Raw genomic sequence first — 22,587 nt, 5'->3', positions numbered from 1 at the left:
ACTTTTAAACAGCTGAATCCCATTTTAAACAGCTGAACTCACTAACTATACAGTACCAAAGGGGGATCATGCTAAACCATTCATGAGAACTCTGCCCCCACCCATGATCCAGTTACCTCCCACCAGGCCCCACCTTCAACATTGGGGATTATAATTCCACATGAGAGTTTGGTGGGGACACAGATCCAAACCATACAATTCCACTTCTGGCCCCTCCAAATCTCATGTCCTTCTCACATTGCAAAATACACTTATGCCTTTCCAACAGTACCCCAAAGTCTTTACTTATTCCAGCACTAACTCAAAAGTCCAAAGTCTTATCAGAGACAAGGCTAGTACCTTCCACCTATGAGCCTGTAAAATCAAAACCAGATTAATTATTTCTAAGATACAATGGGGATATAGGCATGGGATAAATACTCCCATTCCGAAAAGGAGAAATCAGCCAGAAGGAAGGGGCTACAAGCTCCATGCAAATCTGAGACCCAGCAGGGCAGTCATTCAACCTTAAAGCTCCAAAATACTCCATGGGCACACGGATGCAAAGGGTGGGCTCGCAAGGCCTTGGGCAGCTCGGCTCCTATAGCTTTGCAGGGTTCATCTCCTAAGGCTGCTCTCATGAGCTGGCACTGAGTGCCTATGGCTTTTCCAGACACAGGGTTCAAGCTGCTGGTGACTCTGTCATTCTGGGGTCTGGAGGTCAGTGGCCTTCTTCTCACAGCTGCACTAGGCAGTGCCCCAGTGGGGACTCTGTGTAGGAGGTCCAACCCCACATTTCCCCTCTGTGCTGCCCTGGTAGAGGTTCTACATGAGGGCTCTGCCCCTGCAGCAGGCTTCTGCCTAGACATTCAGGTTTTTCCATATATCCTCTGAAATCTAGGTGGAGGTTCCCAAGCTTCAGCTCTTGCATTCTGTGCACCTGCAGGCTTAACACCGCATGGGAGACACCAAGGCTTACAGCCTGCACCCTCTTAAGCAGTGTCCTCAACTGTACTTGGGCCCATTTTAGCTACAACTGGAGCTGCTGGGGTGCAGGGAGCAGTGTCCTGGGGCTGCACAGGGCAGCAGGGCCCTGGGCATAGCCCACAGAACCATCCTTTCCTCCTGGGCCTCTGAGCCTGTGTTGGGAGGGGCTACCTGGAAGGTCTCTGAAATGCCTTCAAGGCGGTTTTTCCCATTGTCTTGGCTATCAGCACTTGCCTTCCTTTTTGGTGTGCAAATTTCTGCAGCCTGCTTGAATTGCTCTCCTGTAAATGGACTTTTCTTTTCTACCACATGGCCAGGCTGCAAATTTTCCAAACTTCTATGCTCTGCTTCCCTTTTAAATATAAGTTCTAGTTTCAGGTCATGTCTTTGCTCACACATATGAGCATGGGCTTTCAGAAGCAGCTGAGTGACTTCTTGAATGCTTTGCTGCTTAGAAATTTCTTCCACTAGATACCCTAAATTCTCTCTCAAGTTCAAAGTTCCACAGATACCTAGGGCAGGGGCACAATCCAGCCAAGCTCTTTGCCAAGGTTTAACAAAAGTGACCGTTGCTCCAGTTCCCAGTAAATTCCCCATTTCCATCTGAGACCTCCTCAGCCTGGCCTTCACTTTCCATATCACTATCAGCATTTTAGTTATAACCATTCAACAAGTCTCTAGGAAGTTCCAAATTTTCTCTCATCTTCCAGTCTTCTGACCCCTTCCCACTCTTCCAACCTCTGCCCGTTACCCAGTTCCAAAGCTGCTTCCACATTTTCAAGTATCTTTATTAGTCCATTCTTGCATTGCTATAAAGAAATACATGAAACTGGCTAATTTCTAAAGAAAAGAGGTCTGATTGTCTCATGGTTCTGCAGGCTGTGCAGGAAGCATGGCAGCATCTGCTTTTGGGGAGGCCTCATGGTGGAAGGCAAAGTGGGAGCAGGAGCAGGAGGAAGGGCGGGGAGGCGCTACACACTTTTAGACAACCAGATATCATGAGAACTCTACCACAACATCAAGGAGATGATGCAAAACCATTCATGAAGGATCTACCCTCATGACCCAGTCACCTCCCACAGGCCCCACCTCCAACATTGGGGAACACAATTCAACATGAGATTTGGGTGGGGACACGATCCAAACCATATTAGACATGTTTTCAATAGGCTTTAGGATACAGAGATAAACAAGACATGAACAGACTCAAGGAACTCAGTCTAGTATGGTCCATTTCAGTTTGACAGTTGTGTCACGAGGGTACCTATACTGGCTTTTGGCTTTTCCATTCTCTAGAGACATAAAGGTGAACCAGTCATAACTCATCCTCATGACCCCATGTTCTACAGGGGAGACTGTCAGGTATACATGTTTCATTACATTACAGCTGAAGAGCAAAGAGTGAGGGCAGGGAAAGCTTCACAAAAAAAGTGATAACTGGTCCAAGTTTGTCACCAACATGCTCTGTCACTCTCCATACTGTATCATGTGGGACAAGGCAGGACCTTCTCTGGGACATGGTTCATAACTTCTTATATACAAAATAGCCAGGGCTAGTGTCCCAGCTGCTCCAAAATTCCATGATTCTAATATGGTAATAATTGTTTTTCTCATCCAAATGTTTTAAGAAAATAGTCCAAATTTTAAAATATGGTAAAAAATGTTTTATCTAAGTCTAATCTTAATGATATCCTTTCAGATTAAGTTTTTGCTAATGAATTTCCTGGAACAACTTGTTCCATTAGTCCCTTTACTTAATGGTTTTATGTAACGTTCATTTGAAATACTATGCACATTATAGAATTTTGCATTAATTAGTATGATACCCAGTGTGTGACATTAATATTTCAGGAAGCATTCTTTTTGATTTCACTTCAGATCACCCCTGTGATTTTAATTCCTGTATTTCTTTTGAAGGGAAACAGCTTTATCAAATAGGATTTTAGATTTTAAATTTTGTACTTTTTGAACGTATGAAGATTGCTTTTAGAAGTAAAATTTTAGTGAACTTGAAATTCTCAATCACTGAGGTTTGAGAAGTGACTTTTTTCTCAGAGGAATGATCCAGTGCACCAAAGAAAAATATTAATTAGGGCTGGATTTAATTACCACTGTAGATTTATTGGTGCAAGAATTTCAACAAGTTTTTATTGCCTTTAAATAAAATTCATAGCCATTTAATAAGCTAATAAAAGTATATTTGACCTCCCAATAATAGATGTTCAAACCATAAACATGGTTTTGCCAAGAAAATTATTAAAATCATTATTTAGAAAAAACTTTTGAATTGTGTTATTTTCTCTTGTATCACAGTCAACTCCATAAACTTTTCTGGGTTATGTGCTTGCATTTTATGGAAATAGTTTTGTCATTTATAAAATTCCACAACTAAGTTTTGTTTTCATCAATATTTACATTGAGGTACACTCAGGAACTACAAAGTTGAATTACACAGCTTATCTGGAAGCTCAAAAATGTTGAGATCATCTTTATTAGAATTTCTTTCATCTGCAGCTGTGTACTAATTGAAAAAACTGAACTGGAAGCTGAAAGATGGGATTAACTACCACCCTACTACTTAGTGTGTGTTAATCCTACTGACATGACTTCTACCCCTTTAAAATAGGGGATGATAGCTACTTCGTAGAGTTCTTGTTAGAAAAAAGTGACTTAATATTGGTGTCTGGCACATAGAAAGAACTTAATAAAGATGATAATTTTTGGTTTTTTGACATCTAAGATTTAATTAACTTTCCTCAATGGAAACTGTATCATTTGAGCAATACAGTAATCTCTTAGCCATGAAATTTAGCATGTGTAATTAATGTAAAAATTATTGAGGTATTTTACATTGTATTTTTTGTGTTAAATTTTCAGCATCTTGTGTGTATTTTACACTTAACAGCACATCTCAACCTGTCTAGCCATATTTCAGGTATCTGCCACTTGGCCAGTGACTGCATCACTGGATAACAAAGGTCTAGCCATATTTTGGGTGATTAATAAATGACTATCCCAAGGCAAACTTTCAAAAAGTAATTTTTTTTTCCAACAGACTACCATGGCTGCAGGATTCTTGCCTCAGAATGAACAACCATATTCTACCTTGGTGAATAACAGCGAGTGTGTTGCAAACAGGAAAGGTAATGTCTCTTTAATACACTTTTTTGTCTCTCTGTGCAAGCTGGCGTTTAATAAAAGTAGCTATATGAATGGACACGAAAGAAAAGGCTCTCTTCTTCATAATGGAATCCCAAGTTGCAGGTATTACTTACTGCCTTACCATCTTGGCCTGTTAGAATTCCTTTTCAAAAATCCTGAATAATGGCTTTGGCCTTTTAAGAAGGAGTATTGCAAACAGTGTTTGTCTCCTGCATAATTATCATCAGCTGAGATTATGCATTTGTTCCTGTCATCAAAGGCCTACTTATGAATCAAACTTTAATTTCGTTCTCCTTTCACTAGTTTTAAGTGCCACTTAGCACATCCAGAAGCACTCCAGCCCTACTTCTCCCAGTGTCTTTTCTCCCATGCCGTTTTGCTTTTTATATGACACCCCAGGCAAGGACAAGTGTCGTGACTTGAACTCTTAATACCACATTTGCCCTTTACTCTTCCTGGCCATCATAAGCTCTGAGCTGGGAGCCTCCCTTCTTCTGCTTTGATATTGCTGGTCTTGCTGCCACCACCGGCAGTTAGCCAAGGGAGATGTTAAGTAATTTCTCTTGGCAGTACCACTTGCAGTATTTTCTAACTGCCCCCTTGGGGCTTTGCCCACATTCACTTTAGTCCTACTGTATAGAGAACTTTGAAGGATTTCTCCCCTAAGTATGGATTAGATGACAGGAAGAAGAGTAAAGGAGTAAGGGTCTAACTAGAGGTATTGAGTTCAACACTTGCTAGGAACAAGTCAGTTCTGTTGTGTTCTTGCTGGAATCTGACCAGTCCACCAGGGGGCGTTCTCTCATCAAGAAAACCATTGTTTCCCACTTCTCATCTTGTCTAAACTCCGTATCCTTGTAGATCCTCCTTCATCTGTCTTTGCTGTGTTTGACCCTAGAGGCACTAATACTACTGGTAACTACCATTTGTGGACAGCTTCTAGGTGCCAGACTTAATGTGTTAGTTTCCCTGGTCTTAGAAAGAAGTACTGTCTAAAACAAATGCAAGAATGATGTCTACTGGCTGCTTCCCGTCTAGAATAATGTTTCTTTCCCCCGAGTAACTCTTCAGCCAACAAGTCTGAGTCAGACGAACCTTTTTCCCTTTTCTTTCTTCTGTTGTAAATGTTACCTCTTAGTTGGTGTTTCTCAATGGCAATTCTGTTGGCTTTGAGGGTGGGACAACTCTTTGCTGTACTGGAGAGCTCTGAGCACCTAAGACATATATATAGCATCTTTGATCCCTCCCACTAAATCCAGTAGCATCCCCAGGTTCCAGTGACAATGAAAAAACCCGGCATATTTCCAAACACCCCCAGGAAGGTGTACCACCTCTATTGTGATCCACTAGGTATGCTGATTTTTACCTTTCCAAAAAATTTTTTTAATTAAAATTTTCCTCTTAGTATAAATGCAGCTAGTTTTTAATTAGGAAAAAATCTAGACAAATAACATCTGCCTTATAGCTAATTTTATTAAAGCATATCTATAAAGATAGTTATACTTTATTATGTTTGTGGATGGGAAGTTTTTTTTAAATGTTATATAATTCATGGGAAAATTTAATTGGGGGATACATAAATGAAGTATTTATTTTTAAAGGAAAACAGAAAACTTATCAAGAAGTAGCTGTGGAGTGAGACAGACCTAGAGTTAAATCTTGATTCTACTACTTAAAAAAAAAAATTATTTTTGGTCGAGGGAGGGGCGTGGCGGCGGCAGCAGGAGGGCAGCAGGAGCGGTCGGGCTGGCGGTTCCGCGCCGCGGCTCCTTCTGCCCAGCGCCTGCAACTTTGAGCTGAGAACTTCTCCCGCCGGCCCACTCGCCCTCGCCCCGCTCACTCGGCGCCAGGCGACTTCCGCACCTTGTCCCCGGCCCGCCCCCGCCTCCTCCTTCGGCCGCACCACTCCCTCTGCCGGCCGCGCTTCACTCCGTTACAAAGAAGGGAAAATGAGCCAGGCGGCGGCGGCGCGGCGCGGGGCCACCACGGCGGCGGCGAGCGCGTCCGCCCCCGACACTACGTAAACCGCCCCCGCCCGCCCAGCTGCGGCCCAGGCCGGAGCGGAGCCTGCCGCCCGCCGCCTGCCTGCTGCTCGCCTCCCTAGCCCTGCGCGTCGCCTCCCGGCCCGCCGAGGAGGTGGAGAAGGAGGAGGCGCCGCTTTCCCCGCGGCGCGCGCCCTCGCTGTTGTCTGAGCTGTGCCTGGACCAGTTTTGGGAAGTTGCCGGGGCCCCGTGTTGCCCAGATGTGCGACCTCATTGAGCCGCAGCCGGCCGAGAAGATCGGCAAGATGAAGAAGTTGCGGAGAACTTTGTTGGAGAGTTTCAGTCGCATTGCTTTGAAGAAAGATGACACCACCTTTGATGAGATATGTGTCACAAAGATGTCTACACGGAACTGCCAGGGAATGGACTCAGTGATCAAACCCTTGGACACAATTCCTGAGGATAAAAAAGTCAGAGTTCAGAGAACACAGAGCACTTTTGACCCATTTGAGAAACCAGCTAATCAAGTAAAGAGGGTGCATTCTGAGAACAATGCTTGCATTAACTTTAAGACCTCCTCCACTGGCAAAGAGTCACCTAAAGTTAGGCGGCACTCCAGCCCCAGCTCGCCAAGTCCCAAATTTGGAAAAGCTGACTCATGAAAAGCTGCAAAAACTAGGGGAAGGATCTTATGCTACAGTATACAAAGGGAAAAGCAAGGTAAATGGGAAGTTGGTAGCTCTGAAGGTGATCAGGCTTCAGGAAGAAGAAGGGACACCTTTCACAGCTATCAGGGAAGTATCTAAGATGTCAGTATTTGGGGGTCGTTTCTTGGAAGGAGGCTTCAGTTTCTACAGAAAAGGATTATTTAATCTCCTGCCTGGAAGATTTCAGTTTGCTCCCCACATTGTGGGGATTGAGTAAGAGACAGAGGTTACAGGGGAGTCTCAACCTTCAACATGCAGATTTTTATTGAATTTACCTGTTTTCAGTTCAGATTATGCAGTAAGTGTTAGAGAGACAAAAAGGCACCCAAATATTTAAGGCAAAAAAATAATGGGCCTCTAAAAAGGTTTTGGCAGTAGGGATAGACAGGAGATAAATATGTTTGGAAGGGACTTAAGAGGGACACTTGGTAGGGCTTTGTGTTTGACTAGACATGGAGCTTGATGGAGGTGGGGTTAGTCAGGGTGACTTCCAGGATTCTGGATTGGGTAATTAGGTAGACAGTGGAACCAGTAATGAGTAACTGTGGTTGGGGATAGGGGAGGCAGGTGGAGTATAAGAAAGACAATGAGTTCAATTAGTGAGTTTGAAGTCTGGCATTCATGTGGCAGTTGTGTGACGTGGTGCAGTTTAAATAACAGATGTTTGTTGTATCTAAATTGAGAACTTTACAAGTCATATTCGAGTATATGATCTAGTTTAATTTTCAATTCCTTGAGGAAGATTGATGTTACCATCTTCATTTTACTAATCAAGAGGCTGTGGTAAAACGAGATTTTTTTGTGCAAAGTCACACAAATAATTAAGTGGTAGATATGGAGTTCACCTTGAATATTCTAACCAGGGCCTGGAACAGTGCCTGGCACATGATTGGCACTCAGGGTATGTTGAATGACTGAGTGAATGAATGAATAGACTCCCATGTTCTTTCTTTGTATTCTATTATATGGCCTTACTATTGGGACAGAAACCCATATGATGAAAATTGTACACAGATTCTTCTCAGGCTGCCCCAAAGCAAAAAGGTGAAATTGAGAAAGCTCCATAAGCGAGCAGCTGGAAATTTTTCAGTCTTGGTGGAGACTGTGCCTCTAGCTATGTGATCATAAGCAAGTACTTAACATATTTTGTCTTTAGTTTTTTCATTTTTGAAATGGAGACCATATTATTTTAGAGCTTTATAATTAAAATAATATTACCAACATGAATCTTTTACCTGGAAAAAAGATCTATAATTGTATCACTATTATTCTCAATGCATACATGCAGTAATATGATGCACATTTATTGGGTTAAAATATTTTTTAAACCCTCTAATAATCACCCTTTATGTCTCTCACTGAAAAAATTAACACGAATTGCTTAAAGCGTTTTTATAATTGACAGGCAAAACTTTTGTAAATGGAAGATAAAAATCCGTGAGTCTAGACTGTAATTCTAAGTATGCTTATGTAAATTGCCACAATTGTTATTGTAAGTCTGAGTAATCTGATGGGTGTCTGCCAACTGATATCAACAAAAACTTGTCAAGTGTTAAATCATGTGATTAAAAACTGTGAAAGTCATATGTTTTCTTTTTTATATTAATAATTTTAAAAGATAAAGTTTGTTTTTTAAAATCAAGTAACTGAATTCTTGGCTGTTTAAATTTGTAAAAAATTTATATGACATTTTGTCCTATTTTGTCAACTAGAAATATAAATTGAGATATGATACTTTTATATTTAAGACATTTTTAGGAGGATTACATAACCAGTTCTAATCTGAATTCATGTATAACTTCTAAAAATCCCATGGACTTTTTCAGTTCCTACTTTGCCAATCTTTAAAAAATGCTATCTCGTTTGATTTTCACCAAATCTTATGTTATATGTAGGTTTTAATATACCCAAGTTACAGATGAGGAAATTGAGGCCTAGACATAAATAAAATGTCCTGTGTTACAAAACTTGCCAGTAAATGACTGTTAGGATTTACACTGGGATTTTTTAATTGAGGTGTTTGTTCAAAGATAATACATTCTTCCATTCAAAATTTCTGGGTTAATTTTAAAAAATGATGAGAATTCATAATGTACTTATAAACTTGTCATGATAGTAATTAACATAGCTACTATAAGTTGCTTTAAAAAAATGTAACCCATGAGCAAGGGGGGGTATCTAAAGTTCAGTTTGACATCTCAAAATCATTTAATGTAATACCATGTTAATAGAATAAAGTTTAAAAATCACATTATTAAAAAAAATTTTTTTTTTAATTTTTTGAGATGGAGTCTCACTCTTGCCTAGGCTGGAGGGCAGTGACGCAGTCTTGGCTCACTGCGGCCTCCGCCTCTCAGGTTCAAGAGATTCTCCTGTCTCAGTCTCCTGAGTAGCTGGGACCACAGGTGCATGCCACCACACCCGGCTCATTTTTGTATTTTTAGTAGAGATGGGGTTTCACCATGTTGGCCAGGCTGGTCTTGAACTCCTGACCTCAAATGACCTGCCTGCCTCAGCCTCCCAAAGTGCTGCGATTACAGAAGTGAGCCACCATGCCCGGCCATAAAAAAATAAAAAAACTTTTATTACAGAAAATTTCAAACACAAAAGTATACAGAATAAAATAAAGATCTCCATATTTGTATCATCCCCCATGTACGCATCATCCTTCAAATATGTACCATAACCCAGCTTTAACAATCTCAGCCGCTCACTTCTCTCACTCAGTTCCCTGCATCCGTATTACTTTGAAGCAAACTCAAGGCATCATGTCATTTTATTTGTTAAATAACCACATCATTGGCTGGGCGCAGTAGCTCACGCCTGTAATCTCAGCACTTTGGGAGGCTGAGGTGGGTGGATCATAAGATCAGGAGTTCGAGACCAGCCTGGCCAATATGGTGAAACCCCATCTCTACTAAAAATACAAAAAAATTAGCCGAGCGTGGTGGCGTATGCCTGTAATCCCAGCTACTCGAGAGGCTGAGGCAGGAGAATTGCTTGAACCCGGGAGGTAGAGGTTGCAGGGAGCCAAGATCATGCCACGCATTCCAGCCTGGGTGACAGAGTGAGACTCCATCTCAAAAAATAATAATAATAATAATAAACCACATTATTACTACCATACCTCAAATAATCAACAGTATTTACTTAATATCATCAAATATCTAAACAGTGTTCAATTTTCTAATTGTCTTATAGATACACCATAGATATATTTATACATATATGTATCACGTGTGTATATAATTTGTTTGAATTGGGATCCAAAAAAAGTCAATACATTGTAATTGGTTGCTATTTAGCTTCAATCTCTTTTCTTTTTTGTCTCCCAGGCTGGAGTGCAGTGGCACCATCTCAGCTCCCTGTAACCTCTGCCTCCCGAGTTCAAGCAATTCTCATGTTTCAGCCTCCCAAGTAGCTGGGATTACAGGCATGCACCACCGTGCCTGGCTAATTTTTGTTTTCTTAGTAGAGACAGGGTTTAGCCATGTTGGCCAGGCTGGTCTCAAACTCCTGGCCTCAAGTGATCCACCTACCACAGCCTCTGAAAGTGTTAGGATTACAGGCGTGAGCTACCGTGCCTGGCTTTCAATCTCTTTTAAACTTGGGCTTCCCTCTGTCTCTTTTTCCTTACAGTTTATTTGTTGAAGAAAACAGGTTTTTTTGCCTTGTGGAGTTTGCCACAACCTGTATTTTGCTGATAATATCGACGTGATATTTTCTATAAATTGGTAGATGGATGTAGAGTCTAGTCAGATTTTTTTTAATTGGCAAGACTGTTTCATGGGCAGTGCTATATTCCTCCCTCAGGATGCCCAGGCTGTATGATTGTCTTGTTTTTTGTGATGTTAATTTTTTTATTTTGAAATAATTTCAAACTTACAGTAAAGGTACAAGAAAAGCACACAAAAGAACTCCTACATTCTATTCACCCAGAGACCCCCATTCAAGTTTTGTCAGCAGTCCCAATAATATCCTTTAATAGGAAAATGATTCTGGTAATATTTTTAAATCCCTTTCAAAGGCCCTAGTCACTCCTTTCTTGACCTTTATGACCTTAACATTTTTTAAGATTATAGACTTTTTTTTTTTGTAACATGTTCCTCAATTTGGGTTTGTCTGCTGTTTCCTCATGATAAGACTGAGATTATACATTTTTGGTAGAAAGGTCACAGATAACACTAGATGTCGTTTTGCCCCATCACTGGTAATGTGTAGTTTGATCACATCAGTAAAGTGGTGTCTGCCAAAGTTTATCCATTATAAATTATGCTTTCTCCCCTCATAATTAATATTTTAAGGAGAGATGCTTTCAGACTACGTAAATATCCTGTTCCACATCCAACTTTTACCTAGCAGTTTTAGCATCTATTGCTTTTTCTTGCCTGAATTAATTATTACTGTGATAGATAACGAGATTTTCTTCCCCTGCCCAACCCTCCGATAACTGGAGATTTTCTAATTTCATTATTCCTTCTGTCTTTATTAGTTAGCATTCTAGTGTAAGGAAGAATTTCTAATTATTTGTTCGATTATTTATTTATTTAGCATGGATTCCTATTTTGTTCAGTGGATTGTAATCCTTTACTATGATTTATTTGGATGCTTCAGTTTCCCCATATTTGGGCAGTAAGAGCCCCTTCAAGCTGTTTACAATGTCCATTTTACATGTCCCCACCATTCCTATATTCCTCACTCTGTAGCACAGCAAGATCTTCCAGCTCATTTTATCCTTTTCTTGCCCTGGCCCAGAAATCAGCCATTTCTTCAAGGAGCCTTGGTTCTTTTTAGTAGGAAATATAACCAAGATCTGGTATGCTCACTGCTACTGGAATATCATGATTCCCAACCCCTTTTAGGGGACAAAGCTAGGAAATATGTGTTCATACATATACATATGTACCTGTCCATTTTTACAGGTACAGTCATCCCTCCTTGTACACAGGGGATTGGTTCCAGGACCCTCCCACCCTGGTATACCAAATCCATGCATACTCAAGTCTCACAGTCTCCTCTGTGGTACCCACCCATGCTAAAGGGTTTTGCATCTTGCATATACTGTATTTTCAGTACCTTTTGGTTGATAAAAATCTGCATATGAGTGGACCAGCTCAGTTAAAACTTGTATTCAAGAGTCAACTGTATATTTATTTCTGTTTCTGTCTATACATATTGAAAAGCAGAAGTTCACTTTGGTACTTCCAATTCTTTTTTTTTTTTTTTTTTTTAGACAGAGTCTCGCTCTGTCGCCCAGGCTGGAGTGCAGTGGTGCGATCTCTGCTCAGTGTAACCTCCGCCTCCTGTGTTTAAGCAATTCTCCTGCCTCAGCCTCCCAAGTAGCTTGGATTACAGGCAGCTGCCACTGCGCCCAGCTAATTTTTTTGGTAGAGGTGGGGTTTCACCATGTTGGCCAGGCTGGTCTTGAATTCCTGACCTCAAGTAATCTGCCTGCTTCGACCTCCCGAAGTGCTGGGATTATAGGCGTGAGCCACCATGCCCGGCCAATACTTTCTTTTTTTTTGGGGGGGACAGAGTCTTGCTCTGTCGCCCAGGCTGGAGTGCAGTGGCACAGTCTCGGCTCATTGCAACCTCCGCCTCCCGGGTTCATGCCATTCTCCTGCCTCAGCCTCCCGAGTAGCTGGGACTACAGGCGCCCGCCACCAAGCCCGGCTAATTTTTTGTATTTTTAGTAGAGATGGGGTTTCACCGTGTTAGCCAGGATGGTCTGGATCTCCTGACCTCGTGATCCGCCCGCCTCTGCCTCCCAAAATGCTGGGATTACAGGCGTGAGCCACCACCCCCGCCCAGTACTTTCAATTCTAATCCATTATTATACCATCTTTATAGCTGTTCCCATTTATAATTATGTAAGAATGAGAAACCTGGCTTTTATTATCCCCAGTATGTTTGCTTATTTACTCAGCCCTCCTTTTCCTAACCACTCTCTCAACCCTGCCAGGCCAGCACCCAACTCAGCTGTATTTTCCACACAGGGCCCGTACCCTGCCAGGCCCCACAGCATATGCCATGCACCCTACTAGTTGCCTGCCTTGTGTTGCCCTGACCTTTGCTAGATGACCCTTGCTTAGGCTTTATGTGTAGCTCTTTCTCTTTGATTATATATACATTTTTAATTAAAATATTGAGATAATTGTACATTCACATGCAAATATAAGAAATAATGCAGAAGAATCGTATTTATCCTTTATCTAGTTTCCACCAATAGTAGCAGCTTGAAAAACTATTGTGTAATAATAATATCACAGCCAGGATATTGACATTGTTATGGTCAAAATACAGAACAGTTCCATCAACACAGGATCCCTCCTACTTCCTTTATAGTCAAACCTGGCCTACACTCATAAATCTGGCCTGTGGCAACCGCTATCTGTTCCCCAGTTCTATAATTTTGTCATTGCAAGAACATTATGTATATAAAATCATACAGTATGTAACCTTTTAGGAGTGACTTTTTTCAGTCGGCCTAATTCCTTTGAGTTTCATCCAGGTAAGTGCGTACCAATAGTTGATTCCTTTTTATTGCTGAGTAGTATTCCGTGGTATGGATGTACCACAGTGTGTTTATCAGTTCATTCACTGAAGGGTATCTGGATTCTTTGCAGTTTGGGGCTATTATGAATAAAGCTGCTGTAAATATTCATGTACAGATTTTTGTGTGTAGATGGGTTTTTACTACTTTGGGATAAATACCCAAGAATTTACTTTCTAGGTCATATGATAGTTGCATGTTTGACTTTATATGAAACTGCCAAACTGTTTTCCAGAGTAGTTGTACCATTTTACATTCCTACCAGCAGTGTACAAGTGATCAAGTTTCTCTACATCCTCACCAGCATTAGGTTTTATCAGTATTTATTTTAGCCATTAGAGCAGTTCTATAGTGGTGTCTTTTGTGGTTTTAATTTGCATTTCCTTAATGGCTAATGATGATAACCTCTTTTCATGTGCTTATCTGCCATCTGTATATTCTCTTTTTACATATCTGTGCATGTCTTTTATCCACTAATTGTTTTTTTTACTGTTGAGTTTTAAGAGTTCTTTATATACTCTAGATAATAGATCTTGCTCTGATACATGGTTTGCAGATACATTCTCCCACTCTGTAACTTACCTTTCCATCTCTTCGTATGATCTTTCTCTGAGAAAAAGTTTTTAATTTTCATGAAGTCCAATTATTCTTTTACAGATTACACTTTTGCTGTCAAGTCTTCAGAACTTTTCATCTCTCCCAGTGCACTGAAGCTATGTGAATGTGTTTGTAGATTCATTGTTGGGTTTCACTGAGCTATATATCTGTCCATCCACCAATACCACCCTGTCATGAATACTGTAGTTATGTAATAGAGTGATTCTTCCCACTTATCCTCTTTTTCAGGATCATCTTAGATAGGACCTGTGACTTTAAATAAGCTTATTTATGTCAGCAAAAAATATTACTGGGATTTTGATAAGAATTAAATTTGTAAATCAGTTTGAGGAGATTGCCATCTTTGTTGTGTCTTCTAATTTATAATCACCGTATATTTCTTTTTTTATATCTTTGACTTACTTCATCAGAATTTTATAATTTTCAGCATATAGATTCATACATGTTTTAAGTTTATACTTAAGTATTTCATTTTCTTTGGGGTGATTTTAACTGGTATTGTGGTTTTTTTGTTTGTTTGTTTTGAGACGGAGTTTCACTCTGTCGCCCAGGATGGGAGTGCAGTGGCATGAACTCAGCTCACTGTAACCTCTGCCTCCCAGGTTCAAGCAATTCTCCTGCCTCAGCCTCCTGAGTAGCTGGGATTACAGGCGCCTGCCACCATGCCCAGCTAATTTTTGTATTTTTAGCAGAGACACGGTTTCGCCATGTTGCCCAGGCTGGTCTCAAACTCCTGACTTCAGGTGATCTGCCCGCCTTGGCCTCACAAAGTGCTGGGATTATAGGCATGAGCCACCACACCTGGCCTAGGTATTGTGTCTTTAAATGCAGTTTCCACATGTTTTTTGTTTGTGTATAGAAATGCAATTGATTTTTGTGTGTTGATTTTATGCCTTACTACTTTGCTGAACTCACTTTCCATTCTGGGAAGTTTTTGGTGATTCCTTGGGATTTTCTTACTTAAACAATCACGTCTGCAAATAAGGACAGTTCTATTTCCTCTTTTCCAATTCATATGCTGTTATTTTTTTTCTTCCCTTATCATAGTAGCCTAAAGCTTCTACTAAGTAGAATAAGAGTCACAACAGCAGAGTCTGCCTTCTTCCTGACCGTAGGGGGAAGGCATTCAGTCTTTCGACTTTCAGTATGATGTTAGCAGTAAGTTTTCCATAACAAGTTGAATTAGTTCCCCTCTATTCTTGCTGAGAGTTTTTATCATGAGTCAGTGTTGAATTTTTTTATCTAATGCTTTTTCTGTGTTAATTGATATGATCATATGATTTTTCTTCTTTAGTCTGTTGGTGTGGTGGATTATATTGATTGATTTTTTAATGTTAAACCAGCCTGTACCTATAATAAATTTCATTTGGTAGTGATGTATAATTCTTTTTATGCATTGCTGGATTTGATTTGCTCATATTTTGTTGAGGATTTTTTTCCTAAGTTCAGGATTGATGTGGGACTATAGTTTTCTCTTTTTGTACCCTCTTTATCTGCTTTTGGTATCAGGGTAATGTTAGCCCCATAAAAGGAGGTGGGAAATGTTCCTTCCTCTTCTTTTTTTTGTTTTTGAGATGGAGTCTCGCTCTGTCGCCCAGGCTGGAGTGCAGTGGCGCAATCTCGGCTCACTGCAAGCTCCGCCTCCCGGGTTCACGCCATTCTCCTGCCTCAGCCTCTCTGAGTAGCTGGGACTACAGGCGCCCGCCACCACGCCCGGCTAATTTTTTTGTATTTTTAGTAGAGACGGGGTTTCACCGTGGTCTCGATCTCCTGACCTCGTGATCTGCCCGCCTCGGCCTCCCAAAGTGCTGGGATTACAAGCGTGAGCCACTGCGCCCGGCCTTCCTCTTCTATTTTCTGGAAGGCATTGTGGAAAATTGGTGCCCATTCTTCTTTAAATGTTTGGTAGCATTCTCCAGTGAGGTCGTTTAAGCCAGGAGATTTCTTTTGGGAAACTTTTTGTTTATTAATTCAATTTCTTTAATTTTTATAGAACTGTTCAGGTTGTCTCATTCATCTTGGTTGAGTCTTGGTAGTTGGCAGTGTTCAAGGAGTTGATCCATTTCTTCTAAGTTGTCAAGTTTATGTCAACAATTTCTAATTTGTTTGTATTAGTTCCTTGTTATCTTTTAAATAGATGCCAGATCTGTAGTGATAGTTCCTGTTTCACTCCTGATATGGGTGATTTGTGTCTTTTTTTTATTTTTGTCAGTCTTGCCAGATCTGTAGTGATAGCTGTGTTTCATTCCTGATATGGGTGATTTGTGTCTTTTTAAAATTTTTGTCAGTCTTGCTAGAGGTTTATCAATTTTATTAATTTTTTTCACAGAGCCAGCTTCTTATATCACTGATTTTTCACTGTTGTTTTCCATTTTTAATCTTACTGATTTATGTTCTTATTTTTATCTGTCCAATGCTTGTTTTGTGTGTGTTTTGCTCTCATTTTTCCAGTTTACTTAGGTTGAAATCTGGATTACTGATTTGAGACCTTTCCTCTCCTCTAACATAAGCATTAAGTGATAGAAATTTCTTACAAATCTCTGCTTTACTAGCATCTTATATATATATTTTGATATATTTTCATTTTGATTCAGTTCTGTGTGTTTTTGTAATTTCCTTTGAGACTTCCTATTTGACTCATGATTTATTTATAAGTTTGACGTTTAATTTCCAAGTCTTTGGAGTTTTTATTGTTGTCTTTCTGTTATCGATTTCTAGTTTGATTTCATTGTGGGCAGAGAACATTCTTTGTATGATTCCAGTTATTCTAGGAATCAGTGCCAAGACACATTATAATTAAAGTCCTTAATGGAAATTTTCAGCGTATCATTTATCTCCATTTTGATGTCTGTTGATTGTTTCTTCTGATTCAAGTTGTGATTTTCCTCATTGTTGGTATGACAAGTGATTTTCAACTGTATTCTGGACATCTTGGGTCCTTTTTTTTCTCGCTTGTCAGGCAGTCTTCTTGAAGCATTACCCAGGAGCCAGGTGAGTGTATATGCCCAGCTCCCTGTTCAGCTTCACTGACACCACCCCAACAAAAGTCGGGTGCTTAAAAACACTGCCTCAGTCCAGATGACGAAGTGGAATTTCAGCTCTCTCACCAGTTCTGTTTGACATCTTTGTGGTGAAAGTGGGGCATTGCCTTGCACTGTCATGTTGCCTTTGAGTCAGGGGGATAAGATCAGCAACATGAGAAAAAACAAATCTGGGCCCCACTGCCACCTAGTAAGAAGTAGAGGGCAACTCATACTGCCTTGTTTCTGCGAGGTGTGACTGAAGCTCATTCCTGGCTGGGCCCTGTGGTCCTCAGGGGAGGAGAAGGTGGAAAGTGTAATGCCAAGCCTCCCACCCCCCACCATCTCTTTCCTCCTCATACCAGATGGAGTTGGGAGTTCAGGTCCCCACTGGACCCCATTGACACCAGGGGATTGGGAAACGGGAATGTTGACTATCCTGCTTCACACCCCCTCATTCTGCTTCATTGATGGCAAATGAGTGTGGAGGCTCAGCTTCCCTTGAAGCTCCCCTGTTGCTTGGGGCAGCGGCAGCAGGGACATGAATGCCAACTAGCCTTTCCTCCTACTGCACTGTTCAGTCTTGTGGACGCCAATTGAATGTGGAGGTTTGTCTCCCCACTGGGCCTCACTAAGATGAAAGTTATGGGGAAAATAGAGTATTTACAGGCCCCCACTTGCACAGCTTTGTTCAGTGTCCTTGATGATGGATGAGAACAAAGGTTCAGGTCTCCACTGGGTCCCACTTACATAGAGGCAGGTGGTGAGCCTGGTATTGATTAATCCCACTTCAAACCACCCTGTTAAGACTGGTTGCTGCTGGGTGAGGCACAGCTCACAGACCCCAATGACACCACTCTGGCAGGGGTTCAGAACTGCAGCACTGCCCATTTCTACCTGATGGGGGGAAATCATCTTTCTGCTCAGGCCACCACTGCCACCCAGCAGGGGAATCAGAGTGCCACCTGCTTCTTCCAGTTGGGGTATGGAAAGTTAGCTCCCTGATCAGCCCCAAAACCACCCAGTGGGGGAATCAGAGCACCACATGGTCCTTCTAGACACAGTAGAAAATGAGATCCATGTTTATCCCTCCGACACCACCTGATGAGAGAAGTGGATTGATTCCACTTCTGCAGAGCAGGAGTATTTGATAGATGATCAGCTCCCTCTCCATCCTCTCTGAAACTGGGGATTGGAAGATGATAACGGCATTTTTAACTGGGTATTGCCAAAAATATATTCAGTTGTTGGGTCACATTTTCCACAGACCTTTGGCAAAGGGGGACACGCTTTTCTTATAGCTTGTTCTGGGCTGAAGGTTTCTGCAGCACCCTATTAGGGATATATTGGAGGCAATAAAGAATCCCAGGTAGCTCACAGCCATATTGTTCCTCAAGTCTTGAGGTCCTTAGACAGTCTCCCCCTCTCAGAGTCTTCCTATGTTTATCTGTTCTATTGTGTCCAGAGTTTCTAAGACACAAGGATGAGGAATGGGGCAACTCTACTTGGACAGAACCAGAAGTCTGCCTAGTAGCTTTTTGCTTTATTAAGGAAAGGAGAGCAGGAAGGAGGGAGAAAGGGAGAATTTCCTTTAACTTCTTTGAGGTATAATTATCAATAATTCACCCATTTAAAGTACCAATCCAGTGTTTTTAGAACATTCAAAGAGCTATGTAACCAACACCAAAGTCAGTTTTGGAAGATTATTATCACCCCAAAAAGAAACCTTGTGCTTTTTTGTTTTGTTTTGTGTGTGTGTGTGTGTGTGTGTGTGTGTGTGTTTTGAGACGGAGTTTCACTCTTGTTGCCCAGGCTGCAGTGCAGTGGCACGATCTTGGCTAACTGCAACCTCTGTCTCCCAGGTTCAAGCAATTCTTCTGCCTCAGCCTCTCAAGTAGCTGGGATTACAGGCACATGCTACTGCACCCAGCTAATTTTGTATTTTTAGTGGAGACAGGATTTCACCATGTTGGTCAAGCTGGCTGGTCTCGAACTCCCGGTCTCAGGTAATCCACCTGCCTCAGCCTCCCAAAGTGCTGGGATTACAGGCGTGAGCCACTATGCCTGGCCACTTTGTACTCTTTAGCAAGCACCGGCTGCCATTTGTTCTTTCCCTTCCCACTGGCCCAAGGAGCCACCAGACTACTTTCTGTCTCTATAGATTTCATTTTTTCTGGACATTTCATATAAATGGAACCATGTAAATATGTGGTCTTTGTGATTGGCTTTTTTCACTTAGCATAATGTTTTCAAGGTTCATCCATGTTGTAGCATGCGTCAGTGCTGCTTCCTTTATATAGTTGAAAAATTTTCCATTGTGTAGATATACCACATTCCATTTATCCATTCCCCTGATGGGCATTTGGACTCTTTTCACTTTTTGGCTATTATGAATAATAACAAAACCTGAGTTTTTGTGTGGACATATGTTTTCATTTTTCTTGGGTATTTACCTAGGAGGAAAGAACTGGGTCATATGGTAACTCTGTTTAATCATTTGAGGAACTGCCAGACCATTTTCCAAAGTGTTTGCTTCATTTTATATACCCACCAGCAGTAGATAAGGGCTCTCATTTCTTTTACATCCCCATTGATACTTGTTATTATCGGGCATTTGATTGTAGCCATCCTAGTAGGTATGAAGTGGTATTTCATTGTGGTTTTAATATGCATTTCCCTAATGACTAGTGATGTTGAGCATCTTTTCATGTATTTATTGAAACTTTCTACATCTTTTTTGGAGAAATGCCCACTCAAATTATTTGCCCTTTTTAAATTATTGAGATATAAGTCACATACCATAAAATTGACCATTTTAAACTAGTCATTGGTTTTTAGTATATACTTAAGGCTGTGCAGTCATCAACACTATTTAAATCCAGACTGTTTTCATCAGACCAAAAAAAAATGTTCTACCAATTAGCACTTGAGAATACAGAGGAATAAGCAAGCTCAGTTTATCCTGCTACACTCTCATAACATGTTTCTGACACCAGATGTGCGGGATTTTTTCCACACACCAAACAAGCAATAAATTCTGCAGGAGACTCCGGATGGGTGTCCTCCAATTTAATTCTGACATTATCTACCTAGAGATAGCATCAGATCCCACAGGTTGAGGGCTCAGTCTTATAAGATTGCCTCCTACTTCTGATGCCAGTCACAAGCCTCAGCTTGTTTAACCTGTGCTTCTGACTGACTGGCTATAAATTGGGGTTCCCACACCCCTCTCTTTGGATTTCATTAATTTGCTATAGTGGCTCACAGTACTCTAGGAAACGTTTACCAATTTATTATAAAGGCCGTTACAAAGTATGGAGATGAAGAGATGCATAAGGGTGAAGTATGGTGGAAGAGGCACAGAGCATCCATGCTGACCCCAAGTGTGCCACCCTCCAGCAGCCTCCATGTTCTCAGCTCTTTGAACCCTGTCCTTCTAAGCTATTATTAAGGCTTCATCACATGGCATGATTGACTAAACCACTAGCCATTGTTGATCAACTTAACCTCCAGCCCTCTCTCCTCCCCAGAAGCTGGATTTGGTGCTGAAAGTCCCAACACTGTAAACCTACCTTGGTCTTTCCAATGGCCAGCCTCCATCCTGAAGCTACGGAGGGACTGACAGCCACTAGTCAATTTATTAACATACAAAAAGATATCACCTTGGAGATTCCAAGGATTTCAAAAATTGTATGCCAAGAAACAGGGACCAAGACCAAATATATATTTCACAATATCCCAACAGTGAGTTCCCATTCCACTTTCACCCTAGTCCCCCTGGCAAACACTAATCTACTTTCTGTCCCTGTCAATTTGCTTCCTTGGGACATTTCATATAAATACATGCTGTCTCTTGTAATTTGCCAGTGTCGTTTCTTTCACGTGGATTCACATTAGTCTTGGGTGACTTGCTTTTAATCTGAAGAACCTCCTTTATATTTCTTACATGCTGAGTCTGCTAGCAACAAATTCTCTGCTTTTTGTTTACCTGGGAATTCCTTTATTTCCCCTTCATTTTTGACAGATAATCTTGCTGCATTAAGATTCTTGATTGACAGCTTAATATTTAGCACTTTGAATATGTCCTTCCTCTACTTTCTGGTCTCCATGGTTTCTGATGAGAAGTAAACTTAATCTTTTTGAGGTTTCTTTGTACACAAGGAGTCATTTTTCTATTTGAGCATTTTTACTGTGATGTGTTTTAATGTGGATCTATTTGTATGTAACCTACTTAGAGTTTTTTGAACTTCTTGGATGTGTGGATTAATGTTTTTCATCAGATTTGGGAAGCTTTAAGCCATTATTTCTAAAAGTTTTTTCTACTCCTCTCTCAACTCTTTCTGTTCACTTATAATAAGGTATATGTTGGTTCACTTAATGGTATTCCACATTTCTGTGAGGCTCTGTTCATTTTTTCATTTTTTATTCTCTGTGTTTTTCAGAGTGCATAATCTCTATCAGTCTATCTTCAGGTTCTCTTAATTCTTTTCTGCCACTTCAGATCTTCTGTTGAGCTGCTCGAGTGAATTTTTCATCGTTTTTGTACTTTTTAACTTCTGAATTTCCTTTTTATAATTCCCATCTCTTTATTGGTATTCTGTATCTGATGAAACATTGTCATCATAGCTTCTTTTACTTCTTTAAACATGGGTTCCTTTAGGACTTTGAACGTATTTGTAATGGCTGCTTTGAAGGCTTTGGTATATCAGATGCCTGGCCCCTCTAACAGACAGTGTCTATCGACTACACTTTTTTCTGTGTATAGGTCATACTTTTTTCTTTCTTTCCATGTCTCATACTTTTTGTTGAAAACTGGACATTTTAGGTAATATTTTTTATCACCTCTAGATACTCTTCCCTCCCCGGGCTTGTTTTTGTTATTTGCCTATTTGATCAGAGACTTGACTAGACCATCTTAGTGATGGACTAGTCTTTTTTTCTTCATAGTTTGAAGCCTCTGATGTGACTCCTAAGAGGGCATGGCCTTGGCCAAGCAAACGCAGTCACCCTGGGAAGACAGTGTTTTTTTTTTTTAAGCAGGGCACTCTTTCCCTCTTCCACGAATCTCTCTGTTAGGCTGTCTCCCTCAGTTGTTAGCACACCAGCTGTTGGGTTCCACTAATTACCTGCTGATCACTCTGTTGTTTTTGACAAAGCCCTGGGTCATCTGTTGCCCTACAATCTGATCTAATTAAGTTTGGGTGGTGGCCATTTTTGAGGTCAGTCTTGAGGTTTGATCATACTCCATGAGAGGGCTTAGTTGTCTCTTTCCTTGGTTCTCTCTGGCAAACTAGTGTGACTACAGTTCAGCTTATTGGTCTCATGAAGCTATGAGGCTACTCTTATTAATAACTGCTTAACCAAAGCCTCCATTGTTTTTGAAAGCATCCTAGGCTTGAACTTCCCCATGCTGTGTTTCAGATAAAAATAGTTTTGTAGGGGGAGAGCTTCAGAATTCTCTGTTTTTAAGGCCTGCTTCTCCTTCTGGCTGAAGTCTACTAGCCATGTCTCTGGAGCTTGAGGCAGGGGCAACAGCCCACTTCTCTGAGTGATCCCCCTGCTTTGCAAGGTGAGCAGGA

General features: G+C 40.9%; 1 protein-coding gene across 11 annotated transcripts in view; it reads left to right on the top strand.

The window, feature by feature from the left end:
- Positions 1-22,587, top strand: part of PTPDC1 (protein tyrosine phosphatase domain containing 1) — a 61,558-nt gene that overhangs the window by 5,255 nt on the left and 33,716 nt on the right. For 8 of the 11 annotated variants that reach the window (XM_055271877.2, XM_063636209.1, XM_055271869.2 and 5 more), the window contains exon 2: positions 4,022-4,109. In XM_055271877.2, coding sequence (XP_055127852.1) covers positions 4,028-4,109 — 82 coding nt within the window. In that variant the 5' untranslated portion in view covers positions 4,022-4,027. Of the gene's footprint in view, positions 1-4,021; positions 4,110-7,095; positions 7,116-20,219; positions 22,578-22,587 lie in introns of those variants that run through there. The other 3 variants (XM_055271874.2, XM_055271875.2, XM_063636208.1) reach the window with 3 other exon arrangements.

The sequence above is a fragment of the Symphalangus syndactylus genome, chromosome 3 (genome assembly GCF_028878055.3).
Source record: "Symphalangus syndactylus isolate Jambi chromosome 3, NHGRI_mSymSyn1-v2.1_pri, whole genome shotgun sequence".
Classification (NCBI taxonomy): domain Eukaryota; kingdom Metazoa; phylum Chordata; class Mammalia; order Primates; family Hylobatidae; genus Symphalangus; species Symphalangus syndactylus.
The sequence above is the reverse complement of the archived record's forward strand: the minus strand, read 5'-3'. Positions and strand labels throughout refer to the sequence as shown.